Source organism: Heterocephalus glaber, unplaced genomic scaffold (assembly GCF_053883595.1).
Source record: "Heterocephalus glaber isolate CG9 unplaced genomic scaffold, H.glaber_assembly_v1.0 deba00000347, whole genome shotgun sequence".
In the NCBI taxonomy this organism is placed as follows: Eukaryota; Metazoa; Chordata; class Mammalia; order Rodentia; family Bathyergidae; genus Heterocephalus; species Heterocephalus glaber.
Genome location: NW_028258143.1, coordinates 32,495,740 through 32,521,912, shown reverse-complemented (window position 1 = coordinate 32,521,912; position 26,173 = coordinate 32,495,740). Strand labels below are relative to the sequence as shown.

The 26,173-nt window shown below is 37.4% G+C and overlaps 1 protein-coding gene across 7 annotated transcripts in view; it reads left to right on the top strand.

Annotated features, from left to right (window-relative positions):
- Positions 1-26,173, top strand: part of Uggt1 (UDP-glucose glycoprotein glucosyltransferase 1) — a 134,826-nt gene that overhangs the window by 28,210 nt on the left and 80,443 nt on the right. For 5 of the 7 annotated variants that reach the window (XM_087198852.1, XM_087198844.1, XM_087198859.1 and 2 more), the window contains 7 exons: positions 10,517-10,629; positions 12,692-12,866; positions 14,462-14,558; positions 16,827-16,905; positions 20,320-20,420; positions 21,253-21,352; positions 22,424-22,484. In XM_087198852.1, coding sequence (XP_087054978.1) covers positions 10,517-10,629; positions 12,692-12,866; positions 14,462-14,558; positions 16,827-16,905; positions 20,320-20,420; positions 21,253-21,352; positions 22,424-22,484 — 726 coding nt within the window. Of the gene's footprint in view, positions 1-10,516; positions 10,630-12,691; positions 12,867-14,461; positions 14,559-16,826; positions 16,906-17,572; positions 17,658-20,319; positions 20,421-21,252; positions 21,353-22,423; positions 22,485-26,173 lie in introns of those variants that run through there. The other 2 variants (XM_087198863.1, XM_087198866.1) reach the window with 2 other exon arrangements.

The following is a 26,173-nucleotide window of genomic DNA, read 5'->3' as shown; positions in this document are numbered from 1 at the left end:
GTTGTAATTTCACCCTTTTCATTCCTAATTGCATGGATTTGGGCCTTTTCTTTCCTTTTTCTGATAAGGTTGGCTAAAGGTTTATCAATTTTGTTGTTTCTTTTGAAGAACCAACTCTTGGCTTCAGTGATTTTTTGTATCGTTCTCTTAGTCTTCCATTGCATTGATTTCTCCTCTGATCTTTATAATTTCCTCCCTTGTATGAGCTTTGGGGTTGTCCTGCTCTTCTTTTTCTAGAAGCTTGAGGTTCAGCATCAGGTTGTTTAATTGGGCTCATTCTGTTTTCCTAATATGCATATTCACTGCTATGAATTTCCCTCGTAAGACTGCTTTCATTGTGTCCCATAGATTCTGATATGTTGTATTGTCATTGTCATTTAATCAAAGGAACTGTCTGATTTCTTCTTTAATTTCCTCTGTGACCCATTGGTTATTCAGAAGTGTGTTGTTCAATTTCCACGTGTTTATGAAATTTTTTGAGTTTCTTTTGCTATGGATCTCCAATTTCATTGCACTATGGTCTGATAATATACAGGGGATAACTTCATTTCCTTTGCACTTACTTAAACATGTTCTCTGTGTGAGTATGTGGTCTATTTTGGAGAATGACCCATGTGCAGTTGAGAAGAATGTGTATTCTGATTTTGTGGGGTGGAAGACTCTGTAAACATCTGTTAAGTTCATTTGTTCAAGAGTTCGATTGAATTCTAGTATTTCATTACTTATTTTTAGTCTAGTTGATCTATCTATTTGTGACAGTGGGGTGTTGAGGTCCCCCACTACAATTGTATTAATGCATATATGACTTTTCATGTCCGTTAGTATTTGTTTTATATAGTTGGGTGCACTAGTGTTTGGTGCATAGAGATTTAGGATTGTCATCTCTTCCTCTTGGATTCTTCCCTTTACAAGGATGTAGTGTCCTTCTTCATCTCTCTTAATCAGTGTTGGTTTGAAATCTACTTGATCTGCCAAGAGGATAGCTACTCCTGCTTTTTTTCGGGTTCCTGTTGCATGCAGTATTGTTTTCCACCCTTTAACTTTCAGTCTATGAGTTTCCTTTTGAATTAGTGTGTTTCTTGTGTGCAGCATATTGTTGGATTTTGCTTCTTGACCCATTCTGCCAGTCTATTTCTTTTGATTGGTGAATTGAGACCATTAACGTTGATGGTTATAACTGAAACATATTGACTTGTCATTGCCATGACTTTTTCTTTTTGTTGGGTTCTCCCCCTTTATATTTAATTTCTTGTCATGCGAGATGGGTTCATTCTGCTTTGCTTCCTGGGGTTGTGATCCTCAATGTCTGTTCCTAGGATATTGTGTAAAATTCTTTGGAGTGTTGGTTTGGTATTCACGAAGTTCCTAAGGTGCTCTTTGTCATGAAAGTATCTTATTTCTTCATCCATTTTGAAAGATAGTTTTGCAGCGTACATCAATCTGGGCTGGAGGCTGTTTTCTTTTAGGGCTTGGAATGTGTCACTCCAAGCTCTTGTTGCCTTGATGGTTTGTGTTGAGAAGTCTGTTGTGATTCTGATGGGCTTTCCTTTGTATGTGATTTGTTTATTTTCTCTGAGTCCTTGGAGAAGTTTGTTCTTCTGTTGTGTTTCTGGCATCTTAATGATATGCCTATGTGTAGATTTTTTTTGATCAAGGCTATTTGGAGTCCTATATGCCTCACTTATCTGTATGTCAAGCTCTTTTCCCCTGCTTGGGAAGTTTTCTGCCATTATTTCTGTGAAGAGATTTTTTTATGTCATCTGCACTCTCTCCTGTTTCTTCATTGAGCCCAGTCAGTCTTATGTTATTCTTTTTTGCATCATCTAGCAGCTGCTGGATTGATTTCTCATGTCCCCTTATAATTTTGAAGCAATTTTTCTTTTCCTGGTCACTAATTGCAATCTTATCTTCTATATCTGAAATTCTGTCCTCACATTGGCTCATTCTGCTGTGTAGACTTTCAATGGAGTTTTTCCAATCCTGGAAATCTATTTGCCTCTGTTTTATGGATTCCATTTGTTTCTTATGTTGGGATTCCATCATGTTCCTCAGCTCCTCTCTAGATTTATTAATCATGTCTTGCACTAAGGGCACAATTTCTCCTGTTATCTGAGAAATTATTTCTGATTTCATTTTTTCCAGATCCCCTTTTGTTGCCAGTTCAGTAGGTCCAGGTGGTTGAGTATCAGAGTGTTCCATCTCATTTCCCTTTGGGGTTGCTGTAGGTGATCTGGAAGTGTGGTTTTGAGACTTATTTACGTGTTTTTTCATTTCGACTGGGGGGCGGGGGGAGCCTGTTAGCGCCTGCACGGATTACCTCCTCTGAGCTGGGTGAGGTGGGACAGGAGCCGGGAGCAGCGGTAGGGATGGTGACCCAAAAGCCCTTTCCTGTGGGCTGGGAGCAGCGGGTGGGATGGTGGCCGGGAAACCCCTTCCTCTGGACCAGGAGCAGTGGGATTGTGGCTCAGAAGCCCCTCTCTCTGGGCTGGGAGCGGTGGGAGGGATGGTGGCTGGGAAACCCCTTCCTCTGGACCAGGAGCAGTGGGACTGCGGCTCAGAAGCCCCTACCTCTGGGCCGGGAACAGTGGGACTCAGTACCTTGGTCTGGTGGTCTGGTGTCCTCTGCGTCTTTGTAGTGTGGAATCAGGTGGCTGCCTGTCTGCAGCGGGATGATTTGGCGTCTTCTGCGCGACTCAGGACCTCAGTAGGGCATGCACAGATCTGCCTGTCTGCAGCGGGCTGATATGGCGTGTGTTCTGGGCGACTGGGGACCTCGGTAGGGTGTGGGCAGACCTGCCTGTCTGCAGTGAGGTGATTCGTCCATTTTCCGCGGGACTCAGGACCTCTGTAGGGCATGCACAGATCTGCCTGTCTGCAGCGGACTGATATGGCATGTGTTCCGCGCGACGGGGGTCCTCAGAGTCAAGAAGAAGCAATTTAAAGACAACCCCTCCGATATACGTAAAGACATACGCTTTTCTTTACAATGATCAATTCTAAGCTCTAAGGACGGAGAGGTTGTGAGGATTTTGACAAGAACTTTGGAACAAGCAAAGCTGTTCAAATTGTAGACTGCAGAAGCAGGCGCACCACGTGAGAAAGTTCTGGAAAGGGTCTACCTGAACATGTCCCGAGTCTCTGCTCAGCCTACAGCAGATTGAGAAATGGACTACGGCGTTATTTTATCTAGAACCGCGCACTGAGAGTGCAGTAGCCTACAAACGGAGAAGTATGAAAAGTAGCAGACCAGACTGGGTTTGGGAAGCGTGCTTGGAATTGCTTGTCAGATTCTAAAGTGGTGAAGAATAAATGTTTTGACTTTGGATTTTAAAACCCCATTTATGATTTTAAAACTACACTTGAAATAAAAATGATTAAACTAAATTTTGATCCAGTGACGTTACTTTGCACTTCATAGTTCTTTGTATTTTTTTAAGTCTTAATTTATTTCCAAGTTTTATGTGAAGCTACAGCATATCCAAACTATTAGAAATTTTCTATTTCTGTTATGTGCTGTGATTCACGTCCTGTTGAGTATTATTTTACCTAAGCCTTTTGTATGATAGATGATATAAATGTCATTTATAAATATTTTGCAGTCTGTACAGCTTTAATAAATTTAATGGGCCCAATTGAAGAAGGGAGTTAATGTTTGTTAAAATGGAATTAGTTAAATAAATTACCTATTGGGTTGTAGCCCAAATCTGCACAAGATTTGAGTATTTGAATTTTCTACTCTTCTCTTCTTTCACAGTATTGTATGTTTGTAAAAATAATGCAGTCACTTCTTGTTATCTGTGTTGTAGTAGCCAGCAGGACTATGTGTGTTACAGTTGACTGCTTTTGGTAGTGACCTTTTCTGGTGTTTAGTTGGAATCCACAGAGCACATATGCCTTGGGCCTTGGAATGAATCCATCTCTTTAGCACCCTAGAGCCTCTCTTCTCTGTCACATTCCTCCTTCTTACCAAATTTATCCCTTCATCCAATGAAATATCCCCTGCCCCATTTTGGTTTTTTTGAGCAGGGTGTGGTAGTTCAGGCAATCCTGCCTCAGCCTCCTAAGTGCTTCTTTACATTTTTTTTTTTTGGTACCCGGGATCCAACTCAGAAACTTGTGCTTGCGAGGCAGACGCAGCACCACTGAGCTAAATCCCCGGCCCTTTACATATTCTTGATGTTAGTCCTCTGTCTGTAGAATAGCTGGCAAATTTTTCCCCATTCTGTAGATTATCTCTTCACTCTGTTGATTGGTTCCTGTGCTGTGCAGAAGCTTTTTAATTTGATATGATCCCATTTGTTGATTATTGGTAGTATTTCTTTCTTTTTGGTACTGGGGATTGACCTCGGGTCCTTGTGCTTGCCAGGCAGGCGGCAGAACCACTGAGCTAAATCCCTGGTCCATAGACTATTGGTATTATTTCTTGTGCCAGTAAGAGTCTGTTCAGAAAATTCTTGTGTACACCTATGTCTTCAAGACTTGTACATATTTTATATTCCAGCAGATTAAGTGATATTCTGTTTTAACATTTAGATATCCATTTTGATTTTAGTTTAGTACATGGTGAGATAGATGGCTCTAGACTTAATTTTCTGCATCTGGATAGCTAGTTTTCCCAGCACCATTTATTAAAGATTCTATCTTCCCTTCATTGTATGTTTGGGCTTCTTTGTCAAAGATCAAATAGGTGTATGTGCCTGAGGTTATTTGTGTTCCTTGTATTCTGCCCCATTGATCCACACGCCAGTTTTTGTGTCAATATTATTGCTGTTTTAATCACTGTAGCTTTATAATATAACTTCAAGTATGGGATTGTGATGCCACCTGCTTTGCTTTAGTACCCAGAATTACTTTTGCTACTCTGGGTCTCTTATGATTCCATACAAATTTTTGGATTGCTTTCTGTTATTCTGTGTGAAATGCCATTGGTATTTTGATTGGGATTGCGTTAAATCTGTATATCAGTTTTGGAAGTATAGCCATTTGATTATGTTGGTTCTGCCTATCCAGGAATGGACTATCTTTCCATTTTCTGATACCTTTCTTAATTTCCTTTTTCAGAATGATGTACGTTTCATTTTATAGGTATTTTATTTCTTAGGTAAAATATTCAGGTATTTAATTTTTTTATACTATTGTGAGTGGCATTGTTTTCCCAATTGCTTTTACAATGAGATCATTTTTAGTGTATAGGAATGCTATTGATTTTTGTATCTTTATTCTGTATCCCGTTATACTGCTGAATTTAGTTAATCCATTGTAGGTGTCTTTTGGTGGAGTTTTTTGGGTCTTCTAAGTAAAGGGTCACGCCATCTGCAAATAATGGTATTTTGACTTTGTCCTTTCCTACACATATCCCTTTTATTTCTTTATCTTACCTGATTACTCTGGCTAATGTTTTGAGGACTGTGTTGAACAGGAGTGGTGATAATGGACATCCTTGTCTTGTTCCTGATTTTAGAGGGAAGGCTTTCAGTTTTTCCCCGTTTAATATGATGTTATCGTAGGTTGGTCACAAATGGCTTTTATCATGTTGAGATAAACTTTCTATACCTATTTTCTTTAGGGTTTTTAAAAAAATTTTTTTGGTACCAGGGATCGAATTCGAGTCCTTGTGCTTGTGAAGCAGGCAGTGGAACCACTGAGCTAAATCCCTAGCCTAGGGTTTTTTTTAAAAAATCATGAATGAATGGATGTTGGAATTTGTCAAAGGCTTTTCCTGCATCTATTGAGACAATCACGTGATTTTTGTCTTTGCTTCTGTTTATGTGATGAATTACATTTATTAATTTATGTGTGTTGAACCATCCTTGCCATCCCTGGGATGAAGCCTATTTGGTCATGGTGTATGATCTTTTTGATGATTTGTTGTATTCTGTTTACCATTTACCAGTATTTTGTTAAAGATTTTTGCATCTATATTCATTAGAGAAATTGGCCTATAGTTCTCTTTTTTTGGTTGGATACTTGTCTTGTTTTGGGATCAGGATAATGTTAGCTTCCAAGAATGATTTTGGAAGTACTCTTTCTCAATTTTGTTAAAATGTTTGAGGAATATTGGTGTTAGATCTTCCTTGAAATTTTTGTAGAAATTGGCTGTAAATCTTTCAGGTTCTGAACTATTCTTAGTAGTTAGTTTTTGTTTGTTTTGCTCTTTGTTACTGCTTCAATTTCATTGCCTGTTTTTGGAATATTTAAGATTTTTAAGTGTTGGTTCAGTTTTAGCAAGTTATATGTATCTAGGAATCCTTCTATTTCTTCTGATTTCCCAATTGTTTGACCTATATGTTTGTGAAGTAATCACTAATTTTTCTGGGTTTCAGCAAGGTCCATTGTGATTTCACCTCATGTATTTCTAATTGCATTAATTTGTGTCTTTTCCTTTTTTCATTAAGATTGGCTAAGGGTTTGTCTATTTTGGTTATTCTTTCAAAGAACTAGTTCTTTGATTCATTGATTCTTTTTATTTTTTTTAGTCTCCATTTCATTAATTTTTGCTCAGATCTTTATAGTTTTCTTCTTTGTACAAGTTTTGGGTTTGGATTGTTCTATTTTTCTGATGTGGACATTCACTGCTGCAGGTGTTCCTCCCAGGACTGCTTGCTTGCTTGCTTTTCTTCTCTTCTCTCTTCTCTCTTCTCTTCTCTTCTCTTCTCTTCTCTTCTCTCTTCTCTTCTCTTCTCTTCTCTTCTCTTCTCTTCTCTTCTCTTCTCTTCTCTTTTTTTGAGACAGGTGTTGCTATACAGATTGGGCTGGCCTTAAACACTATGCAGCCCAAGCTGGCTTTGAACTCACAGCGATCCTCCTGTCTCTGCCTCCCAAGTGCTGAAAGTACAGGTGTGCACCACCACGCCAGGCTCAGACTGCTTTCATTGTATCCATAAGTTTTCGTATGTTGTAATGGCATTATCATTTAATTCCAGGAAGTGTCGCATTTCCTAATTTCTTCTGTGACCCATTAATTTGAATAAAGTATGTTGTTTTAATTTCCATATGTTTGCATAGATTCTATGTTTTCTTTGCTGTTGATTTCTAGTTTCATTGCATTGTGATCTGATAATACGCATGGTAATATTTTCATTCTTTAGTATTTACTTAGGCATGCTTTATTAGCTAGTATGTGGTATATTTTGGAGAAAGTACCAAAAGAATGTGTATTCTGTTATTGTTGGGTGAAACATTATACAGTAAGCACCTAACTTACGAATAAGTTCTGTTCCAGGAGAACATTCATAAGTCAAATTCGTTCATAAGTCCAACAAGGTGAGTCTTATACACTTTTGACACAAATATACAATACACCTTTGACACAAAGCAAAAAAAACCAAAAAACAAATTTGAGGTCCATTTGTATCTGTATCTGTGAAAGTTCACAACTGAAATGTTAGTAAGTTGATGACTTTCTGTATATTATTCCATTTGTTCGAAGGTTTGTTTCAACTCTGATATTTCTTTGTTGATTTTTTTTGTTTTTGTCCATTTGTGCTAGTGGGATATTGAAATTCCCCATTATAATTGTATTGCTATTTATCTGATCTTTTATGTCCATTAGAGTTTGTTTTATGAAGTTGGGTGTACCATGGGTTGGCGCATGTATGTTTGTAATTGTTATCGCTTCCTGTTGACTAGTTCCATTAATCAATATGTAATGTCCTTCTTTGCCTGTTTTTATCAGCTTTGGCTTGAAATTCACTTTATCTGAAAACAGGATAGCTACCCTTACTTGTTTTTAGGTTCCCATTGCATGGATTTGTTTTTCATCCTTTGATTTTTAGTCGTGAATTTTTTGTGTGTTAAATGTGCTTTTTGTATACAGCATACCATGGATTTTGTTTCTTGATCCATTCTGCTAATGTGTGTCTTTTGATTGGTGAGGGGAGTCCATTTACATTGATAGTCATAATTGACAGATACTCACTGTATTAATTTGTGTTGCTCTTTTGCTTTCTTTTCCTTCTACTTGATTGCTAGCCCTACCTGATGCATTCATTTTATTGGACTTTTTGACATTGTTAGTAGCTTCATTGTCTCCTTCTTGGATATCCTCAAGAATTTTTTGGAGTGTTGGTTTGGTTGTCATGAATTTCTTAATTTTTTCTTTATCATGGAAGTATCTTATTTCTCCACCAGTTTTGAAGGATAATTTTGCAGGATATAGCAGTCTGAGTTGGAAGTTGTTTTCTTCTAAGCTTGAAAAACTTCATTTCTTGCTCTCCTTGCTTTTAAGGTTTGTGTTGAGCAATATTTTGTGATTCTAATGGGTTATTCCTTATAGGTGATTTGTTGCTTTTCTCCAGCAGCCTTTAAGATTCTATTCTTGTGTTGTATTTCTGGTATTTTAATTGTTTATTTGAATTTTTTTTTTTTTTTTTTTTTTGGTACTGGGGGTGAACTCTGGACTTTGTGCTTGCGAGGCAGGCGCCGGAACCATTGAGCTAAATCCCCAGCCCTCTGGTATTTTAATTGTTATGTGGTGTAGAGTGTCTTTTTATCTTCTCTCTCTGATCATGGCTATTTGGGTTCTATATGCTTCTGTAGGTTAAATTCTTTTTCTGTGTCTGGAAAATTTTCTGATATTACTTGTGTAAACAGGTTTTTTGTGCCCTTTGTACAGGCTTCTGATTTTTCACTAATTCCAATTACTCTTACATTAGTCCTCTTTGAGTCATCTAGGAGCAGTTGGATCCATTTTTCATGTTCCCCTGGTTTTTTTTTGGTTTTTTTTTTTTTTTGGTACTGGGGATTGAACTCAGGTCTTTGCGCTGTGCAGCAGGCAGCGAAACCACTGAGCTAAATCCCCGGCCCAATGTTCCCCTGTTTTTAAGGTATCTCTCATTAACTGGTCATTGACCACAGCCTTGTCCTGAAGGTCTGACACTCTGTCCTCACCTTGGTCACTGTTGCTACCCATACTTTCAGTTATGTTTTTAATCTGGATTTCTGTTTGGACCTTTCTTATGAACTCCTTTTCTATGCTGGGGATTCATGTTTTGCATCTCTTTCTTTAGATCTGTTAGCTATTTATTAGTGTCTTCTTTAGACTCACTGAGCATTTTTCATATTAGGGTCATTATCTGATTGGTTATATCTTTTTTTTTTTGGTTATATCTTTTTTAAATTGCCAAGTACCTTATTGAACTTTTTCATTTCCCATTGGTACCCTTTCGGACCTATCTGCTGTGTAGCTTATGATTTCCTCCCCCTCTAGGCCCCCTGAACCAGTTTTTGGGAGTTGGGAGTTTTTGGAGGTCTTGTCTTCTCACGTTTTTGGTTTTTTGTTTGTTTTTGTGCAGATTCTTTGGCCCAATGCCATGTTCTTCCAGAAGAAGTCAGTGTTGTTTCTGACTCCTAGGCAATCCAGATACTGGCACAGAGAGAAAACCAATTGCCACCCTCTATATGTTATCTTGGCTATAGTAGTACATTGAATGACAACAGTGGCATCAAATTTCAACTGGGTATTGAAAAATCCTAGGAACCACTCATGAACAGCCTTTAATTAAAACAAAGCGGACTGTTATTTACATGAAGACAATTAGCCCATCCTTATGTTGACCTACAGTAGTTCAGACCACTGGTTTTGGTGAATGTACGCTGCAGTGTCAGAGCTTAAATATACCACTAGACTAAATGTCTTCTTCTTCAAGACATCCCCCCCACCCCACCATTATTACTCCCAAAGAACTTGGCCACCCACAGAATTCAGGCCAGTGATCTTCCTGGTCTGAGCCCAGGGCTCTCAGTAGTTCCCAGGGGATTGTTATTTAGCTATCATCCTCTCCAAGTCTGTCTCCTAAGGCTGTTTCTCACCTGGGACTGTGGTAGAGAGTATCACTTCAGTCCTGGTGAAACTGTCCTCCTGGGTATAGGTCTCTTCGATCAGATCTGTCTATTGGTTGTTACCTCTATTAACCTGCGTTGTGGGGAACCCAGGGCTGCAGGTGGGGCACATGGTTCTGGTTCTGGTCTTGTCTTAGAGCAGGGCCAGGCAGACATTGGTGTTGGCTGGGGACAGGTCATGAGGTTCCCGGGTCCTCCTGGCTCAACATGGACCCTTCAGCTCTGTGTTTTTAGATTCTATGTAATTCTTCCTGTTTCAGTGAAGGGCTTCATGTCAGTTTGCATATTATCATTCATTCATTCATTCATTCATTATTAATTTGTGTGTGTGAAGTGCCAGTTTAACCCAGATAGTGTTTTATAAAAAAAAAAAAAAAAAATCTGTTTGTCTCTCTTTTTTTTTCTGTGTCCTGTGTTCCCTGGCTATCTTTTGCTAATTTTCTGAGATCAAATTTTAACATTCTGTTGGGAGTGATCCTAGCAACTACCTCCTGGTGATGCAGGAGGAACTCAGTAACATAATGAAGACCACTGGCCTGATGTTCTGTACATGTTAATTTTTGCCTTTAATGGTAGTGGTTTGTCATAATTTAATCATATGTTTAGAACATACATGATTCTATCTCAGATTTGATTAGAAATGCTAAAAAAATACATATTATGTTTTACATGACAGATAGCAGCTGATGAGCCTCCACCAGAAGGATGTAATTCATTTTTCTCAGTGCATGGAGAGAAGACTTGTGATTTTGATGACCTGGAGACTCTTCTATTAACAGCGTCTGGAAGGTAGGTTGTGTGTTTCTTCATTTAAATGCCAAGCATCTCCGTGACCTTTTTCTGTGGTAAGTTCATCTGACTTTTCTTATCTATTTTGTGGTCTCTAGGTGTAATAGTTTAGAGTACAGATTCTGGATTCAGAGTGACTAGATATGGATCTCAGCTCCACTTAAAAATAGTTTTGTGACATGGTTTTTTTTTTTTCTTTCTTTTTTTTTTTTTTTTGTTACTGGGGATCAAACTCAGGACTTTGTGCTTCTCAGGCAGGCACATTGCCACTGAGCTATATCCCTGGCCCAGTTTTGTGAAATGGGACAAGTTACTTTCTTTCCTTTTCTCTCAAATAGAGATAAAAAGAGTATTTGATATTCCCATTAATTTAGTAATGACTTTATCTGCGAGTCTAAGTAGGCTTTGTTATTAGCTTAGCAAGGAATACGTGTGTATGAAAGCCAATGCCTGAAGTAATGATATTAATGATAATGTTCTCTCAGGATGTTAATAGATTCAAAGAAGCCTATTTGAATGGTAATTGTAAGCTGATTCAAATATAAAATTGGTATTTTATGAGTTAGGTGGTTTTTGCCTTTATTTCTTATGGTGGACAGCTGTAATAGGTATCTTTTGCTATCTGGCTATAGTAGAAACCCCTTTATACCCCCTCTAAAGCTGCTAAAAATACAGTGTGCTATAGTTATGAGAAATGCTAATGGAAATTTGTTGGTCTAAGTCTTCTTCAGGGACATTAGCTGCTCAGTATGTGTCCTCTGCCCCTCAAATGGTATTAGTGCCCCTTCTTCAGGCAGGCAGCTAATAAACACAGTGTATGTGCCAGCCAGCTGTGAACATTTGAGAATAGTGCCATGGTTAAATATGCTTGCTTGAGGGAATAAAAGTGAAGATAAATAAATAAATAAATATAGTAATTCTTCAAAACTTTATTGCAACTATAATTCAGGTCTTGATAAAAGAGTGGTAATATCATCTTTCTGAGCGATAGAAACTACTTTTCAATATATTGGCATTTATCCTGTTATACTTTGTTCTTGGTTTTAAATTTATACAAGTAGATAGATTTATTTTTGCAAGAGGCATCATTCCATTTAGCACATGTAGGTGTACCTCAGAATTTTTAACACATGCATAAAAACCTAGGTAAGAATGACTTACTGGTCGATTGTTAGGTCCTTTCAATCCTTTTGCTTTTTATTTTTTGCTATTGTAAGGCTATAATGGATATTTTTGCCTTCTATCAGATAGTTTATCATAGTAGAGATTGGTAGGCCACACATTAAGATCCATTAAAATCTTGATGCCACCCAGAGAATTTTTGGTTTTCTTTTGTTTGGAAAAGTTTAAAAGTTTATGAGAAAAACTAAAATGTTATAACAACTAGCAGGCACAACTAGTAGTAAAAATGGAAGAGGAGAGAGATATACTGTAATTGGCAGTTTATATGCTCAAAGTCATCCTCTGCTCTGTTCATTATTTGTACTTATGTTTCAGATAAAAGGATAATCATATTCTATATGGTAAAAAAATGCTACAGGTCTAGTGCTATGAGATTTGGATATGTATTCTTTTTCTGCCTTGGTTTTCTTTTTTTTTTCCATACTGGAGATCGAACTCAGGAACTGGTGCTTGTGAGACGGGCACGGTGCCGCTGAGCTAAATCCCTGGCCCTAAAAGAATTTTTTTTTTAGGTGTCAGGGATTGGGTAAATTCCTGGCTCTCTTTTTTTAAAAATAAATTTTATTTTATTTTATCCTATTCCCCCCAAAGCCTCCTCCCTTTGCCTTGGTTTTCTTTCACTAGGAAATGGTAACAATTGTTAATACAAGTCTGCATTTTATAATTAGTATTTATGTAGTATACTTTTAGTTTTTGCAGTCATGAACAAGACTCAGATGACAGTGTTCTGAGTGAAAACTATTTAAGACTGTAATACGATTTATATTAAGATACTTGTAATCTTAAATTATCGTAGCTATACTTGACATTTTGTCTGATTTTTTTAGTGCTTAACATTTTTTTACATTGAAAATTTAAAAATTGTAATATTTATTTCCAGACCCAAACCTTTATTGTTCAAAGGAGATCACAGGTATCCCTCATCTAATCCTGAAAGCACAGTGGTGATTTTCTACTCTGAGATAGGCCTTCAGGAATTTTCCAGTTTCCACCACCAACTTGTATCAAAAAGTAATGCAGGCAAAATCAACTATGTATTCAGACATTATATTTCTGTAAGTATTGACTTATTTTACAAGTGTTTTGAATATTAATTTGCCTGGCATGACCTTAGAACATCAGCTAATAATTTCCCTCTTTATGAAATAGTTTAGTTATTTTAACTACTTTTTAGAGAAATTCAGTACTTTCATCAGATCTGAAATGCCATTGCCTTGCTTGCCTTTCTGAAGAAATGTGAATTATATGTAAGAAGTGGCCTAATTTTGCCAAACCTGGTGACCCATGCCTGTAATCCTACCACTTGAGAGGCTGAGGCAGGAGATCATATCAACTTTGAGGTCTTCCTAGGCTACATAGTGAGTTCAGGGCCAACCTAAACTACACAGTGAAAGCCTGTCACACACACACAAAAAAAGGGGCCTAATTTTGTTTCAAAATGAACTATATATATAAAATCCTTTTTTTTTTTTTTTTTTGCTACCAGGGATCGAACTTCGGACCTTGTGCTTTCGAGGCGAGCAGCAGAACCACTGAGCTAAACCCCTGAGCCTTAATATAATCTCTTCTAAATTTAATGTAGTCAGGGCTGGGGATTTAGCTCAGTGGTTCCACCACCTGCCTCGCAAACACAAGGACCCAAGTTCGATCCCCGGTACCAAAAAAAAAAAAAAACCTTAAAAAATAAAAAAATAGAGCTGGGGATTTAGCTCAGTGGAACGGATGCCTGGGTAGGGAGCATAAGATCCTGAGTTTGATCCCCAGTACCATAAAAAAAAAAATAAATAAATAAAAATAAATAAATTTAATGTAATCATGATAATACAGAATTGATTCTTGAATTCAGTTTCTTTTCAACTCTTGTTCTTTCTTTATTGTTTTTGGCACCCTTTCATTTGGTGAGAGGGAAATGATTTCTAAAAAGAGGTGAAATCAAGCAGAATTGCTTTGGAATTAAGCTTGTAACACTTAGCATTTAAAATATTTATAATTATTATAAATTTAGTCAATATTAGACTATACAAGTCAAAAAATTTAAATGACACTTTGAATTAGCAGAAACAGAATTTATCAAAGTACAGTTCTTGAAAACTAGTTCCCCTCTGAACCCCAGGCCCATTGCTAATATTAAAGGTTAAAAATTTTGAAAGGCCATCGTCATTTACGATGGTGGTGAATCCCAACAGAGCACTTCAGGTTTGAGACCGCACCAGTTTTCAAACTTGCTATTTATGTTCTGCACCTTCTTTTTCTCAATCTCTATTTCCTCATATGGTTTGGAACCCTTGCCTTTTCAAGCATCCATTGTGAAAAACCCCGATTTTACTTCTACCTGGGAATTCTTATTTCCACAGTTGGGACAAGATACAAAATGTAAACAAAACTAGGATTGTTTTTAGAGAGAGAAAAACAAACTTTGAATTGATTTTTTAAAAATTGAGTATTTTCATAGTAGGTACATGCTGCTGTAATTGTTGGTGTTTAGTAAACTCTCTTTTATACATAGTTTCTGTAAAAAGTGATGTTTTGATTGCACAATCCCAGATAATGTCTACTAGATGCAGTGCTGGGGACATTGTAAGCCGTGTTGAGCACATTGTAATGCATAACAAGTTAGGTGGTGATAGTGAAATAATTGCTCTGCTTGCAGAATCCCAGGAAGGAGCCAGTTCACCTCTCTGGCTACGGTGTGGAATTGGCCATAAAGAGCACTGAGTACAAGGCCAAGGATGATACTCAGGTGAAAGGTGAATTTGTAAAAATAAGATCAGTGTGTTTTCTTTTAATGTGAGTTAAGGGGAATTTGTTTCCATAATGAAAAAGAATAGATTTAGGAGAATCATGAACCTGTGCTTGAATCTTGTTCTATTTTATTTTCTGAACTTGGAACAGTTTACTGTGGGTTCTTCCTGTTGTAATACTGTAGGGTTTTGAATTTATTATATGAGTTGAGCCTTATATGCTTTTTATTTCCTTTGTAAAGCTCATTTTAAACATAAAAATGATCAGTTTGGGTAATGAAACAAATGGTTAATAAGCTAGTACCTCATCATCTTTTTTTCCCAGTAGTTACATCGAGGATTAATTTGCCTAACTGCTAATTCTTCAGAATTTTGTCTTCGAAAAATTCTTTTTTTTTTTTCTTTTTTTTGGTCCTGGGGGTCGAACTTGGGTCCTTGTGCGTGCGAAGCAGTCAGCGGAACCACTGAGCTAAATCCCCAGCACTGTTCATAATATTAAAAGCTATTAATTTTGAAATTTTTACCTTGTAAAATTTTCTAAAGTTTAAGACCAAAATACATTCTTTCTGAGCACAACTGTAATCCCAGCACTCTGGGAGGCTGAGGCAGTAGGATCATAAGTTTGAGCCCAGCCTGGGCAGTTTAGTGACTTAACGAAACCTTGTCTCAAAATAAAAAATAAAAAGGTCCAGGGATGTTAGCTTAACATAGTCTCTGGCAACCCACAATGTGGGAAAAAATCTTCACCTGCTCTTCCTCAGACAAAGGTCTACTATCTCGAATCTATAAAGAACTTAAAAAGATCAGACCTCCCAAATTTAAAGACCCAATCCGAAAATGGGCATCTGAAATGAACAGACATTTCTCAGACAAGGAAGTAGAAATAGCAAATAAATACATGAAAAAATGTTCAACATCACTGGTCATTCGAGAGATGCAAATGAAAACAATGCTGAGATTCCACCTCACTCCAGAAAGAATGGCTGCTATCATGAAATCAACCAATAACAAATGCTGGTGGGGCTGTGGGGAAAGAGGAACCCTGCTCCACTGCTGGTGGGAGTGTAGACTGGTGCAAGCACTGTGGAAATCAGTATGGAGATACCTCAAAGAACTAGGACTGGAAGTCCCATTTGACCCCGCTATTCCCCTGCTGGGGATCTTCCCCAAAGAATTAAAAGAATCATACCACAGTGATATATGTGTGCCCATGTTCATAGCAGCACAGTTTGTAATAGCTAAAACTTGGAAACAGCCCAAATGCCCAACAACTGGAGACTGGATAAAGAAAATGTGGTTTTTTAATAAAATGGAGTACTACTCAGTCATAAAAAATGATAAATTAGAGACATTTATAGCTAAGTGGATGCACATTGAGGCATTACTCTTAAGTGAAATAAATAGGACACACATGTATAAATACCGAATAGTTTCTCTGGTGTGAGAAACTGAAAATGTAAATAAGGACTAAAATGTATAATAGGTAATGTGAAATAGGAGGAAAAGGGGCAAAGGGGAAGGAAGTGGGAGTGCTAGGGGAAAGGATAGAAGGGAATGGGATTAATATGAGAAAATGGAAAAATAGGAACAAAATCTTTGTAAATAGGGAGGATTGGAGGGGTTGAAGGGAGGGCTGGGCAAGGGTGAAAAATAAGAACCAAGAGAGACTATGTAAAGGTGCAAATTTCCAATGATGAATGTCATTATATCGTATACCTAAAATGTACCAATGATTAGAATGAATAATCGATAATGCAAAATAGGAAGGAAAGTTCCAAAGGGGTAGGGGTAGTAGGAGGGGCAGGGGAAAGGAAAGAAGAGAAAGGAAAAAATGCTGAGAAATGGAAAAAATGGAAATGAAGTCTTTGTAAATAGGGAAGGGTGGAGGGTGTGAAGGGAGGGCTAGGAATAGGGAAAAAATAAGAACCAAGATGCATATGTAAAGGTATAATTCCTAATGAGAAATGTAATTGTGTTGTATACCTACAAGGTACCAATAAAAGAATTTAATAAAGAAAACAAAACAAAACCATAGTCTCTGGTTTCAGTACCCAGGACCATTAAAACAAACAAACAAAAACAATAAAATCCCTTCTTTTGTAAGGAACACAGGGAATGTTGAAACATTTATTTAAAGACCTATTGCAAAATGTTAAATGGCATTAAAATTTCAAGTGTTTCTGAATTTATTTTACATTAGTCAAATGTTATAAGGTTAAAACTTTTTTATTTCTTATCTGATCCATTAGACATGTATTTACTATGTTTTTATAGGAATTGAGGTAAATACTACAGTCATTGGTGAAAATGATCCTATTGATGAAGTTCAGGGGTTTCTCTTTGGAAGGCTAAGGTATGTATGTAATGATATATTCTATTTATTTTGGAAAATACCCTTTAATCTCCAGGCTTCCTTGCATTCCTAGTATCATCTTTCCCATTACTGACTGAGTTACTGATTAATGACATTTGTATATGTAAATCTACATGAAGAAATACCCATTTTTTATTGTAATGTTTGTATTTCCAGGTATTGTGAAACATGTTACTCTTTTTCTCATGCTTGTTTTGCTTTGTGTTGCTTTCATAGTGCTGAGGAGGTAACCCAGGGCCTCCTGCACTGAGCTGCATCCCCAGCCCTAAACACATGACACCATGTCCTGCCTGTGGCTTAAATTGATTACAGTTTTCTCTCATTTGATGACATAAAGTTGGATGCTGTTTTTTTTTATTGAATAATAGGATAAGTTAACTTCTTTCACTTAATTTTTTTCTCAAGGGGAGTGATAATGTATTTTAAATTAGAGTAGTCCTGGTTTTTTGTTTATTCTAAACACCTGAAGAAAATACCAAAGATGTAGTTGTGTTTGACAACACAACTCAACAACTCAATTGAAATGCCTTTTATAGATGCCATTTTTTTTACTCTAGTACTGGAGATTGACTCCAGAGCCTTGCAGTTGGCTCTACCACTGACCTTCATCCCCAGTCCCCCTTTGTTTTTCTTTTTCTAACCCCAGGTTGTCCATACTGGCCTCAAACTTGTGGCCCTCCTGCCTCAGTCTCACAAGTAGCTGGGATTACAGATGTGCACCATAGTGTCTGGTAGGGAATTGAAAATATTTTTAATGATGGAATTTTTAAAGTTTCATAGTTGTATAACCATTTTATAAAAGCATTATAATATTTTGTAGCTGAGAAGTCATCATAGCTGTTATTTTAAATGTTGCAGTTATTTAGGTCTTGGCTTGATAATTATGCAGAGCCCTGAATTCTTCTTTATCTGGAAATTTCAATTAGGACATTTGCAGTGTGCTTTTATTATTTATTTTCAATAGAATACATTCATGTATAGAGTATATGCTGGGCCCAGTTTCATATACATCAGCCTTGACATTTGACTAAATGAGATGATTTAACCAGTTTAATAGTTGGGTTATGTTTCAGTTCAAGTTGAATTGCTATTGACACATTGAGTTAGTTCTGTGCGCGTGTACATTTCTTATTTATCAGCAGGTTCTATTTTATTTATTTATAGTTTTGCAGTATTAAGGATTGAATTGAGGGCCTTCTCAGTGAGCTACATCTGCAGCCTTTATTTTTATTTTAATTTTTAAAATTTTGAGAGCAGGTCTTGCTAAATCACCGAGCTGCCCAATGGGGCTCAAACTTGCCGTCCTTGTGCCTCAGCCTCCCAGAGCACTGAGGTCACCACTACTCAGCTCCTTATCAGCTTTGGCGTCATTAGTATGTAATCAGGTACCACTTTTATTTAATCCATTTTTTCAGAATCCTTTGCATATTCACATTTGTAGGGTTTTTTGATAGCATGATGTTATGCATTTTTAACATAAATACATTATGTATAATATTGAAGACATTTTCCCTTTGGACATCCAAAATAGTTATTTAGCTATCCAGAATACTGGGACCAATTTTGATGTTTTATTTGGAGAATATTGTGATAACTAGTTTGTTTGGAAAGTGAAGCACCTGAGTAAATATTTGCGTTGGCTGCAGGTTGCAGCTAAGAAATTGAGTTTCTAGCGTTTGAAAGAACAGAACTCATCTCCCAGCCACCTGTCTGTCTGACCTAAATGTTACATATCTCTTTCTCTGGTAACTATTTTACTACTTTCAAATGGCTTATACTCTATTTCAAGATAAAACTTGGCAACTGTGGTTAGCCTGAATTGTGCTCCTGTGATTAAAGGATTTAAGAGCATGTAGGCTGAAAGAAATTCATCTTGGGACTGGCAGCAATTGGTTATTTCAGTTTTATTTTTGGATTTTAAAAATATGTGTGAAAAATATGGAGAGCAATATATACCCATGTGCTCACCACCCAAAATTGACTGTTGGTACACTGCTTTACTATCCCAAAGATCTGTTTATCAGAGTTTCTTTGTTTCCCCAACATAAGGCTTCTTTTATTTAAAAACAGAACAGGTCAGTAAAACACTACAGGTGAAGTTCAAGTCCCACCTATACCTACTTTTAGTCTCCTTACCCTCCAGTAAAGAATCACTATTCTAGTGATTTTTTTTTTTTTTTTTTTTTTGGTACTGGGGATCAAACTCAGGACCTTGCACTTGCGAGGCAGGTGGCGGAACCACTGAGCTAAATCCCTGGCCCAAATGATTTTTTTTTTTTTTAAAGAAAATAATTTAAAACAAGAGTTGCATGTTGATATTGTGCCCAAATTGAAACATAAGTGACTTTTAGCACAGTGTATACCTGCTTACCTAAACTTCAGTAGTTACATGTGAAAGTTCTGAAATACATAAAAACATTAATACTTCATATAAAACTACAGTTAAAACATGAGTTTGCTATAAGCATATAAAAACATGAGGTGTTTCTTGGAGTTTCAAGTTACCTCTTCAAAACACCATCTTGCTTGAGTGTATAGTCTTTCTCCAGTAATCAGTATGAACTTTTTTCTCTCAAGAGCTTTATTTTCCATGTACTTTATAAGATCCAGAAAATAGACCCAACAATTATGCACTGCAATTATGTTGTAACAACTTAATTGCACATAATGCTTTAAAGTAGGTTTGGATGAACTTCTCAAAATACTTTGGTATATGTTCTTTAGGGACTTCTAGGAATAACAGAGATTGTAAGTCTCTTCAATCTCCATTTTGCATTAAAATGAACAAGTCTTTGATTCAAGTTCTACATTCTGGGCATTATCAATAAAATGGTCCCCAAACCAATAAATGATGCTGTTGTATTATTAGTTCACAAGACTTATTTAACCTATTTCTGATGCAGTTGAATTGAATGCTATAAACATTTATGTACTATAATAGGTCACTGCAGGGGATGTAGCTCAGTGCTGTGACACCTGCCTGGCAAGTGCAAGGTCCTGAGTTTGATCCCTGCTACTGCAAAAACATAAAGAATAAAATAAATTATATATATATATATATATATATATATATATATAAAATATATCACTGATAGTTTCAGTCTTTTACTTAGAAGCAGAGAAATCAATATTTTTTAATCATTTCTCTTTTACTTTTCTGTTATGTGATTTGTCTTTTAATCTGTAAATTTTATGGTTGTTGAACTAACTTACAATGTCTATATTATTTTTAGAGGAAAATTACTGAAATTTTTTTTTTTTTTTGCCTGTACTGATGAAATTTTCCTAGGATTAAGAGAGAAAATCATGAAAATGAAGTTAGAGCCCTCTTCTGTCTAAGTGTGCTGTGAGAAAAAGACAGACAATGAAAAGGACTTGTTTTATTTTTTTCAGAGACCTGCACCCTGAGCTGACTGGACAATTGAAAGAACTCAGAAAGCATCTTGTGGAGAGCACCAATGAAATGGCACCTTTGAAAGTTTGGCAATTACAAGGTAATGAAAATATAGAGAGATCATTGGCCTGCTTTTTGTGGTATTAAGAGATGCAGAATTCAAATTTGGATATATTTGCATGATTATGAGAGTATCACAGATTTTAAAGATAGAGTGATTATGATTAATCAGAGGAGAAAAGAAGCAAGTACTTTGAAGACAAATAACATTAGGCTGAAGTAATACATATAAATGAGTGGAATACTAGCAACACGTCTAGTCTTATGCTCCTGTATATGTATGTTACTTAAACTGTGTATCTGTAGGATGCTGAAGGGATATAAGAAGTAGAATGTGTGTGTATGTTTCTGTTCCAAAGAATGATTTATCAAAAATTTTCCACCATAATTTGCTAAATGACTTAAGCTATATTTTGTGATACTTTCTTTTATTTATTTTTTTTCTTTTGGTTTTTTGAGACACGGTCTTGCTATGTAGTTCAGGCCAGCCTTGAACTCACTATGTAGCCCATGCTGGCCTCAAACTCAGTAGCGATCCTCCTGCCTCAGCTTCCCAACTGCTGGGAATAAGGTGTGCACCACCACACCTGGCTTGTGTTATATTTTAAATTGAGAAGAGGAAAAAGGGTTTGGGCTCAATTTATCCTTTGCTAAATATGTCATTTTGTGTGACCAGATCAGGAATGGCTCAGTGAACACTATGGAGCCATGAGGTGAATGAACCTGAAACTAAACCATGAACTCTCTGTGGAATGGTTGCATTGTAAGGAGTTCTTTATTACCAAGAGGGTAGTGGAAAGGAAGCCTGAATATTTTTTGGTTTTCACTGCGTTAGATTAATACCCTCTAAACTCCACTTGGCATTGTTACAGACCTCAGTTTCCAGACTGCTGCCCGAATCTTGGCTGCTCCTGCAGAGCTAGCTTTGGTGGTTATGAAGGATCTTAGTCAGAATTTTCCTGCCAAAGCCAGGTAATAGTAAAGCCTTGATACATTCTTCTGTTTAACATTATATCCATTTATCTTCATGTTTACTTGCTAAATGATGTACTTTAAATAGGAAAATGCTTAGAAAATGAAAGCTTTATCACCACTACTCATGTGCATGGTGTCCTGTTTCTAAGAAGTGGACAAGACTGTGCATTGTGTGGTTGAAGAGACGGACCCAGGTGATGCTCTCTTGACACTGCCTCTTACTAGTTATGTTAACATCTGCAAATAAATGATCTCTCGACCTCATTTCCCTTAGCAGTAGAATAGCAATACCTGCCTTTCAGGATTGGATGAGTTACAAAATTCAGCATATGCTGATATAACTAATTGAGAGTCTGGCACAGGCCATTGTTTCCTGAAGGGTTGTACGTATATCATCTTATTATTTCTGCTGAAGAAACAGAGCCAGACAGGCTAAATGACTTGTTCATAGTGATGGAGTAAGATGTTGAATTTCTTAACATTGCTTTCTGTTTTATAATTTTCATTTATATCTCATACATGCAAGGCAAATTGTTTTAAAAGCCAGGTTTTTAGAAACTGTTGATGTAAATTACTGCCAATCTTTTTCTGGAGTCACTGAATGAAGTTTTTGGACTTCTGATATGGGTTGCTTTGTAAATAACTTTTTTTAACCATATGATTTATAAGTTCTATCTGAGAGTTCTTTTTCTGACATATTAAGATATACGAAGAGGATTCTTTCTCTGCCATCAGTGCTTACAGAGGCTGAAAAGTTTGCTGCTTTAGTTTATTTAACATTACCCTTTTGTGTTTGAGTGTTAGGGATCACACACAGCAGTAGGCTAGTGTATTCAACTAAGAACTAAGAGACAGCTGTATTTGCTTTAAAATACTCCTATCTTTCTTTTATTTGGTATTATGTCTTATAGTAAGGAAAAATATGTACATCAATTGTAAAGGTTGGAGGTTTTGTCCATTCTAGTTGTCTTTTATTGAACAACATCTTTCATACTTTAAAAAATAGGAACGTAGAAAACGTTTATTTCAAATGTTAGACTATGTACTGATAATATTTTTATCCCATAGAGCGATAACGAAAACAGCTGTGAGTTCAGGACTTAGAACTGAAGTGGAAGAAAATCAGAAGGTATTAACCAAAGGAAAATACTCAATTTTTATTGTATTTTTATTTATTTTTTATTATAGTATTTTTAAAGATGAAGAAATCTGTGTTTAATATATGATGTTTAGTAATGTTAACTTTTATCAAAGTTGGTATTATTTTGCTCATTTCTGTAATCTATGTATTTTTAGTTTTTTGGGTTTTTTTATATTTTTAATTTTTAATAAGAGTTGAATATGAACATAATTAAAAACTCCACATGGTGCTGCTAACCACATGATTTAGAAAAAGAGCCCCCTCACATATCTTACCCCATTGTGTCCCCATTCCTAGAGACACCTACTTTCAAGCCTTAGGTGATTCTCTGATAGTATTCTAGCATGCGTAATTTGGTATTCTGTTTCTCAGTTTCAGACCTTTCATTTTGGCCTTCTGCTTTGAGGATGAGGTTTATCTTTCTCTCACTGCTGACCTTTCAGTGTCTCATCACTGTCTCATATTGGCCCTTGTCCCATCTTTTCATCTTCCTTGTATTTTGTGTTGTGATCTTACCAAGTTTTGATCCTCTCTAATTTTGACTGGTTGCTTTAGTGCATACCAGGCATTCCAGGGGCTTCTTTTAACCCCTTTCATTTTGTTTTTTTTTCGGGGTTTTTTTTTTTTTTGAATCAGCATCTTGCTATGTAGTTCAGACTGGCCTTAAATTCACTATGTATCCCAGGCTAGCCTTGAACTCCCAGTGATCCTCTTGCCTCAGCCTCCTGAGTACTGGGATTACAGGTGTGCACCACCACACCTGGCTTAAACCTGCTTTCATTTTGTTTTGTTTCTGCAGTTCTAGGGATTGAACCTGGTGTCTACTGGCTGAGCTACATCCCATCCCTTTTTAAATTTATCTGAGACAAGGTCTCATTAAGTCACTAAGTTGCCCAGACTGGTATTGACTTGTGATCCTCCTATCTCAGCCTCCCAGAGTGCTGGGATTACCATGTTAAGCATTTGCCACCTGGCCCAGTTTAACCTCCTTTCTTGCATTCCATGTCTTCTTTGTTTTGAGGTCCCCCCCCCTCTTTTTTTTGGTACCAGGGATCAAACTCAAGACCTTGTGCTTGCGAAGCAGGCGCCAGAACCACTGAGCTAAATCCCTGGCCCTGCTCCCTTATTTTGATGCATCACATTATGCTTTGTGAGGAAAGTTGCATGGGATGTAAATCTGCAACTGTTACATTAGTTTCCAAGTGGGTTCCTATTGATGGCTTGGCTGGGAGTACAGCCCTAGATTGGGAGTCATCTAGGAAATGGAAGGCATTGCTCCTTGGAACTTGAGTTGCCCTTTAGCTTTTGGAAAATCTGAAGCTTTTGTGTGAGATCTCTTCCTCCTGTGTGGAACCATCAGGACATTTTCATTGATCCTACTAGTTTGAGAAGGCTGATTAGAAGCCTTATGGATGAGGCCTTCTGATGGTAGGCCATTCTGATATGGCCATTTCCTGGGGAACCTTGGGTTATTTAGGTTTTCCAGCCTGAGCAGTTTATTGGTGCCCTTACCTGACAGTGATCAGTCAGATGCAGATAACCAGATGCTGTACCTGAGGAAAGCCTCTGACACTGAAGACATGGCAGTAGACCCAAAAGGGCAGCTCAGAGGAAATAGACATTGCAGAGTGAAGAAAGCACAAGCACCACTGATACCTTCAGAGAGATGTGACCACACTGTGAAATCCAAGAGCAACAAAACTCTTGAAAACAGAATATTGACAGCCAGCTTGGATGTGCTGGTACACACCTGTATTCCCAGCTATTTTGGTGGCTGAGGCAGGAGGACCACTTGAGCCCAAGAATTTGAGGTCAGCCTGAGCAACATAGTGAGACCCTGTCTGAAAAGAAGGAAGGAAGGAAAAATAGAAATAAAGGACTTGATAGCTAGAAGAAAACTCAACAAAGGGGCTGGTCCATCTCCAGAAGGGTCTGTTAATCTTCTTCCTGGAGTGTGCATTCTGGCTGCCAGGATTATAGAAGCCTTGTGGGGAGGAACAACTTGGTGACACCTTTAGTCCCCCAATTTCCCTGGGGCTCCCTGCCCCCAGGTGGTTCTTCACGCCAGGCCATGAGCCTCTGTTTCTCTGGGATGATGAGTCCACAGAGCGACCTGGTTTCTCCTTCCCGTTCCTGCCCTTGGGCCTACTGGGAGTTACAGCTCACCACCCTCCCTTCTGGCTGCTGAAATTTGTTATCCCTTCCCTTCCGCTCTCTTTGCCTGTGGGCTCATAACTGGAAGAATACTTTTCTTGACATATCAGTAGAGTTTTAAGAGGGAAAAAAATGCTCATGTTCAGTTCATTATCTTTACCTCAAATTGCCTTAATCTTTAAGTGTGAGATATTAGTTAATACACTTTAGAAATAAACATGTTTTTCAAACACTAAACTGAACAAAACTTTATTGATAATTTATATTTAATTTTTAATTTTCAGAAAATACCCAATATTATTTTAATTTTAGAGCTTCCTAGGCAAGGAAGACAGAACATTGTTGTTTTCTTTGAGACAGGTTCTTGGTTTGCAGTTTTGTCCAGGCTGGCATTAATCTCACAATCCTGCTCAGACTCAATATTGGGATTACAAGCATGCACCACTATTCCTGGGTAATTCCTAAATCTTTAGTGTGCTGGATTTTCCCAAAATGAGCCCAACTTGTACAGCCAGCATCCAGACCCAGGAATGATATGACTGTATGCATTTAGCAGATCAGAGCAGTTTGAGTGAGTTTGGAGTTCTTCCCTCTCATGGAAGAAAATCCAGTTTTCAGTTCAGGCAGCTTTCCATTATCTTCTTTTTTAAAATTGATAAATAAAAAATTGATAAATATTTAATGGTATACAGCGTAATGTTTTGAAATATGTGTATATTTTGTTGTTATCCTGTAACCTTGCCATTGAAGCAGAAGCCATGGCTTCCTCATTTCCTTGTTTTCCCTGTGCGTTACTAGATCTTACATTTTTTTCTTAGTCCACTGACTACTGGGGAGTAAAGGAGCTCGGCAGTCCTTCTTTTCCTTTTCCCAGTCCTAGGTTCTTAAGGGATTATGGACTGCTCCTGCTATCTGATTAATTTCATCTCTTCTCAAATATACAAATAATAGTTGCTGTTTCCTTTGAAGAAAGAATTAAGTAGAAAGGTGGTTATTTAATATTAATAATATTAATAGAATTAAACAGAAAGGCTTCAACATGGAATCAGAGTGATGTTTCCATTGACTCAGGCAGGTCGCGGGGCTGCATGGTCACCTGTGTGCAGGGCTGCCACCACTGTGGGGAGCAATAGGTGAAGGGTTCCATGGAGGCCAGGTCTTGCAAAGCTAGGTAGCACTGGGTGCTGTCTTTAGTGCAACAGCTCAGAAGTTTCTTGGTGTGCCTTAGTTTGAATCCTTTTTTGGTTTATATTCCTGGACTTCATCAAGGGTTCCAGCTTTTACTGACTCCTACCACAACCTTGGTTGACATCACCAACAGGGGAAGCAATGGAAGTATGAAAAAGCCAGGATAGCAACCCTGTGCCCTTTTGCCTGCCACTGGTGAGTGGAGGCAAGGGGAATTCCAGAGCCTGTACAACTCGGTAGCTGTATAGAGTGGAGAAGCCTATTGTGGATCCCCTCTAATAGATAGCTGACTTCTGTCTTCAATACTGTATTAAGGGGGTGAGCCAGTTTATTTG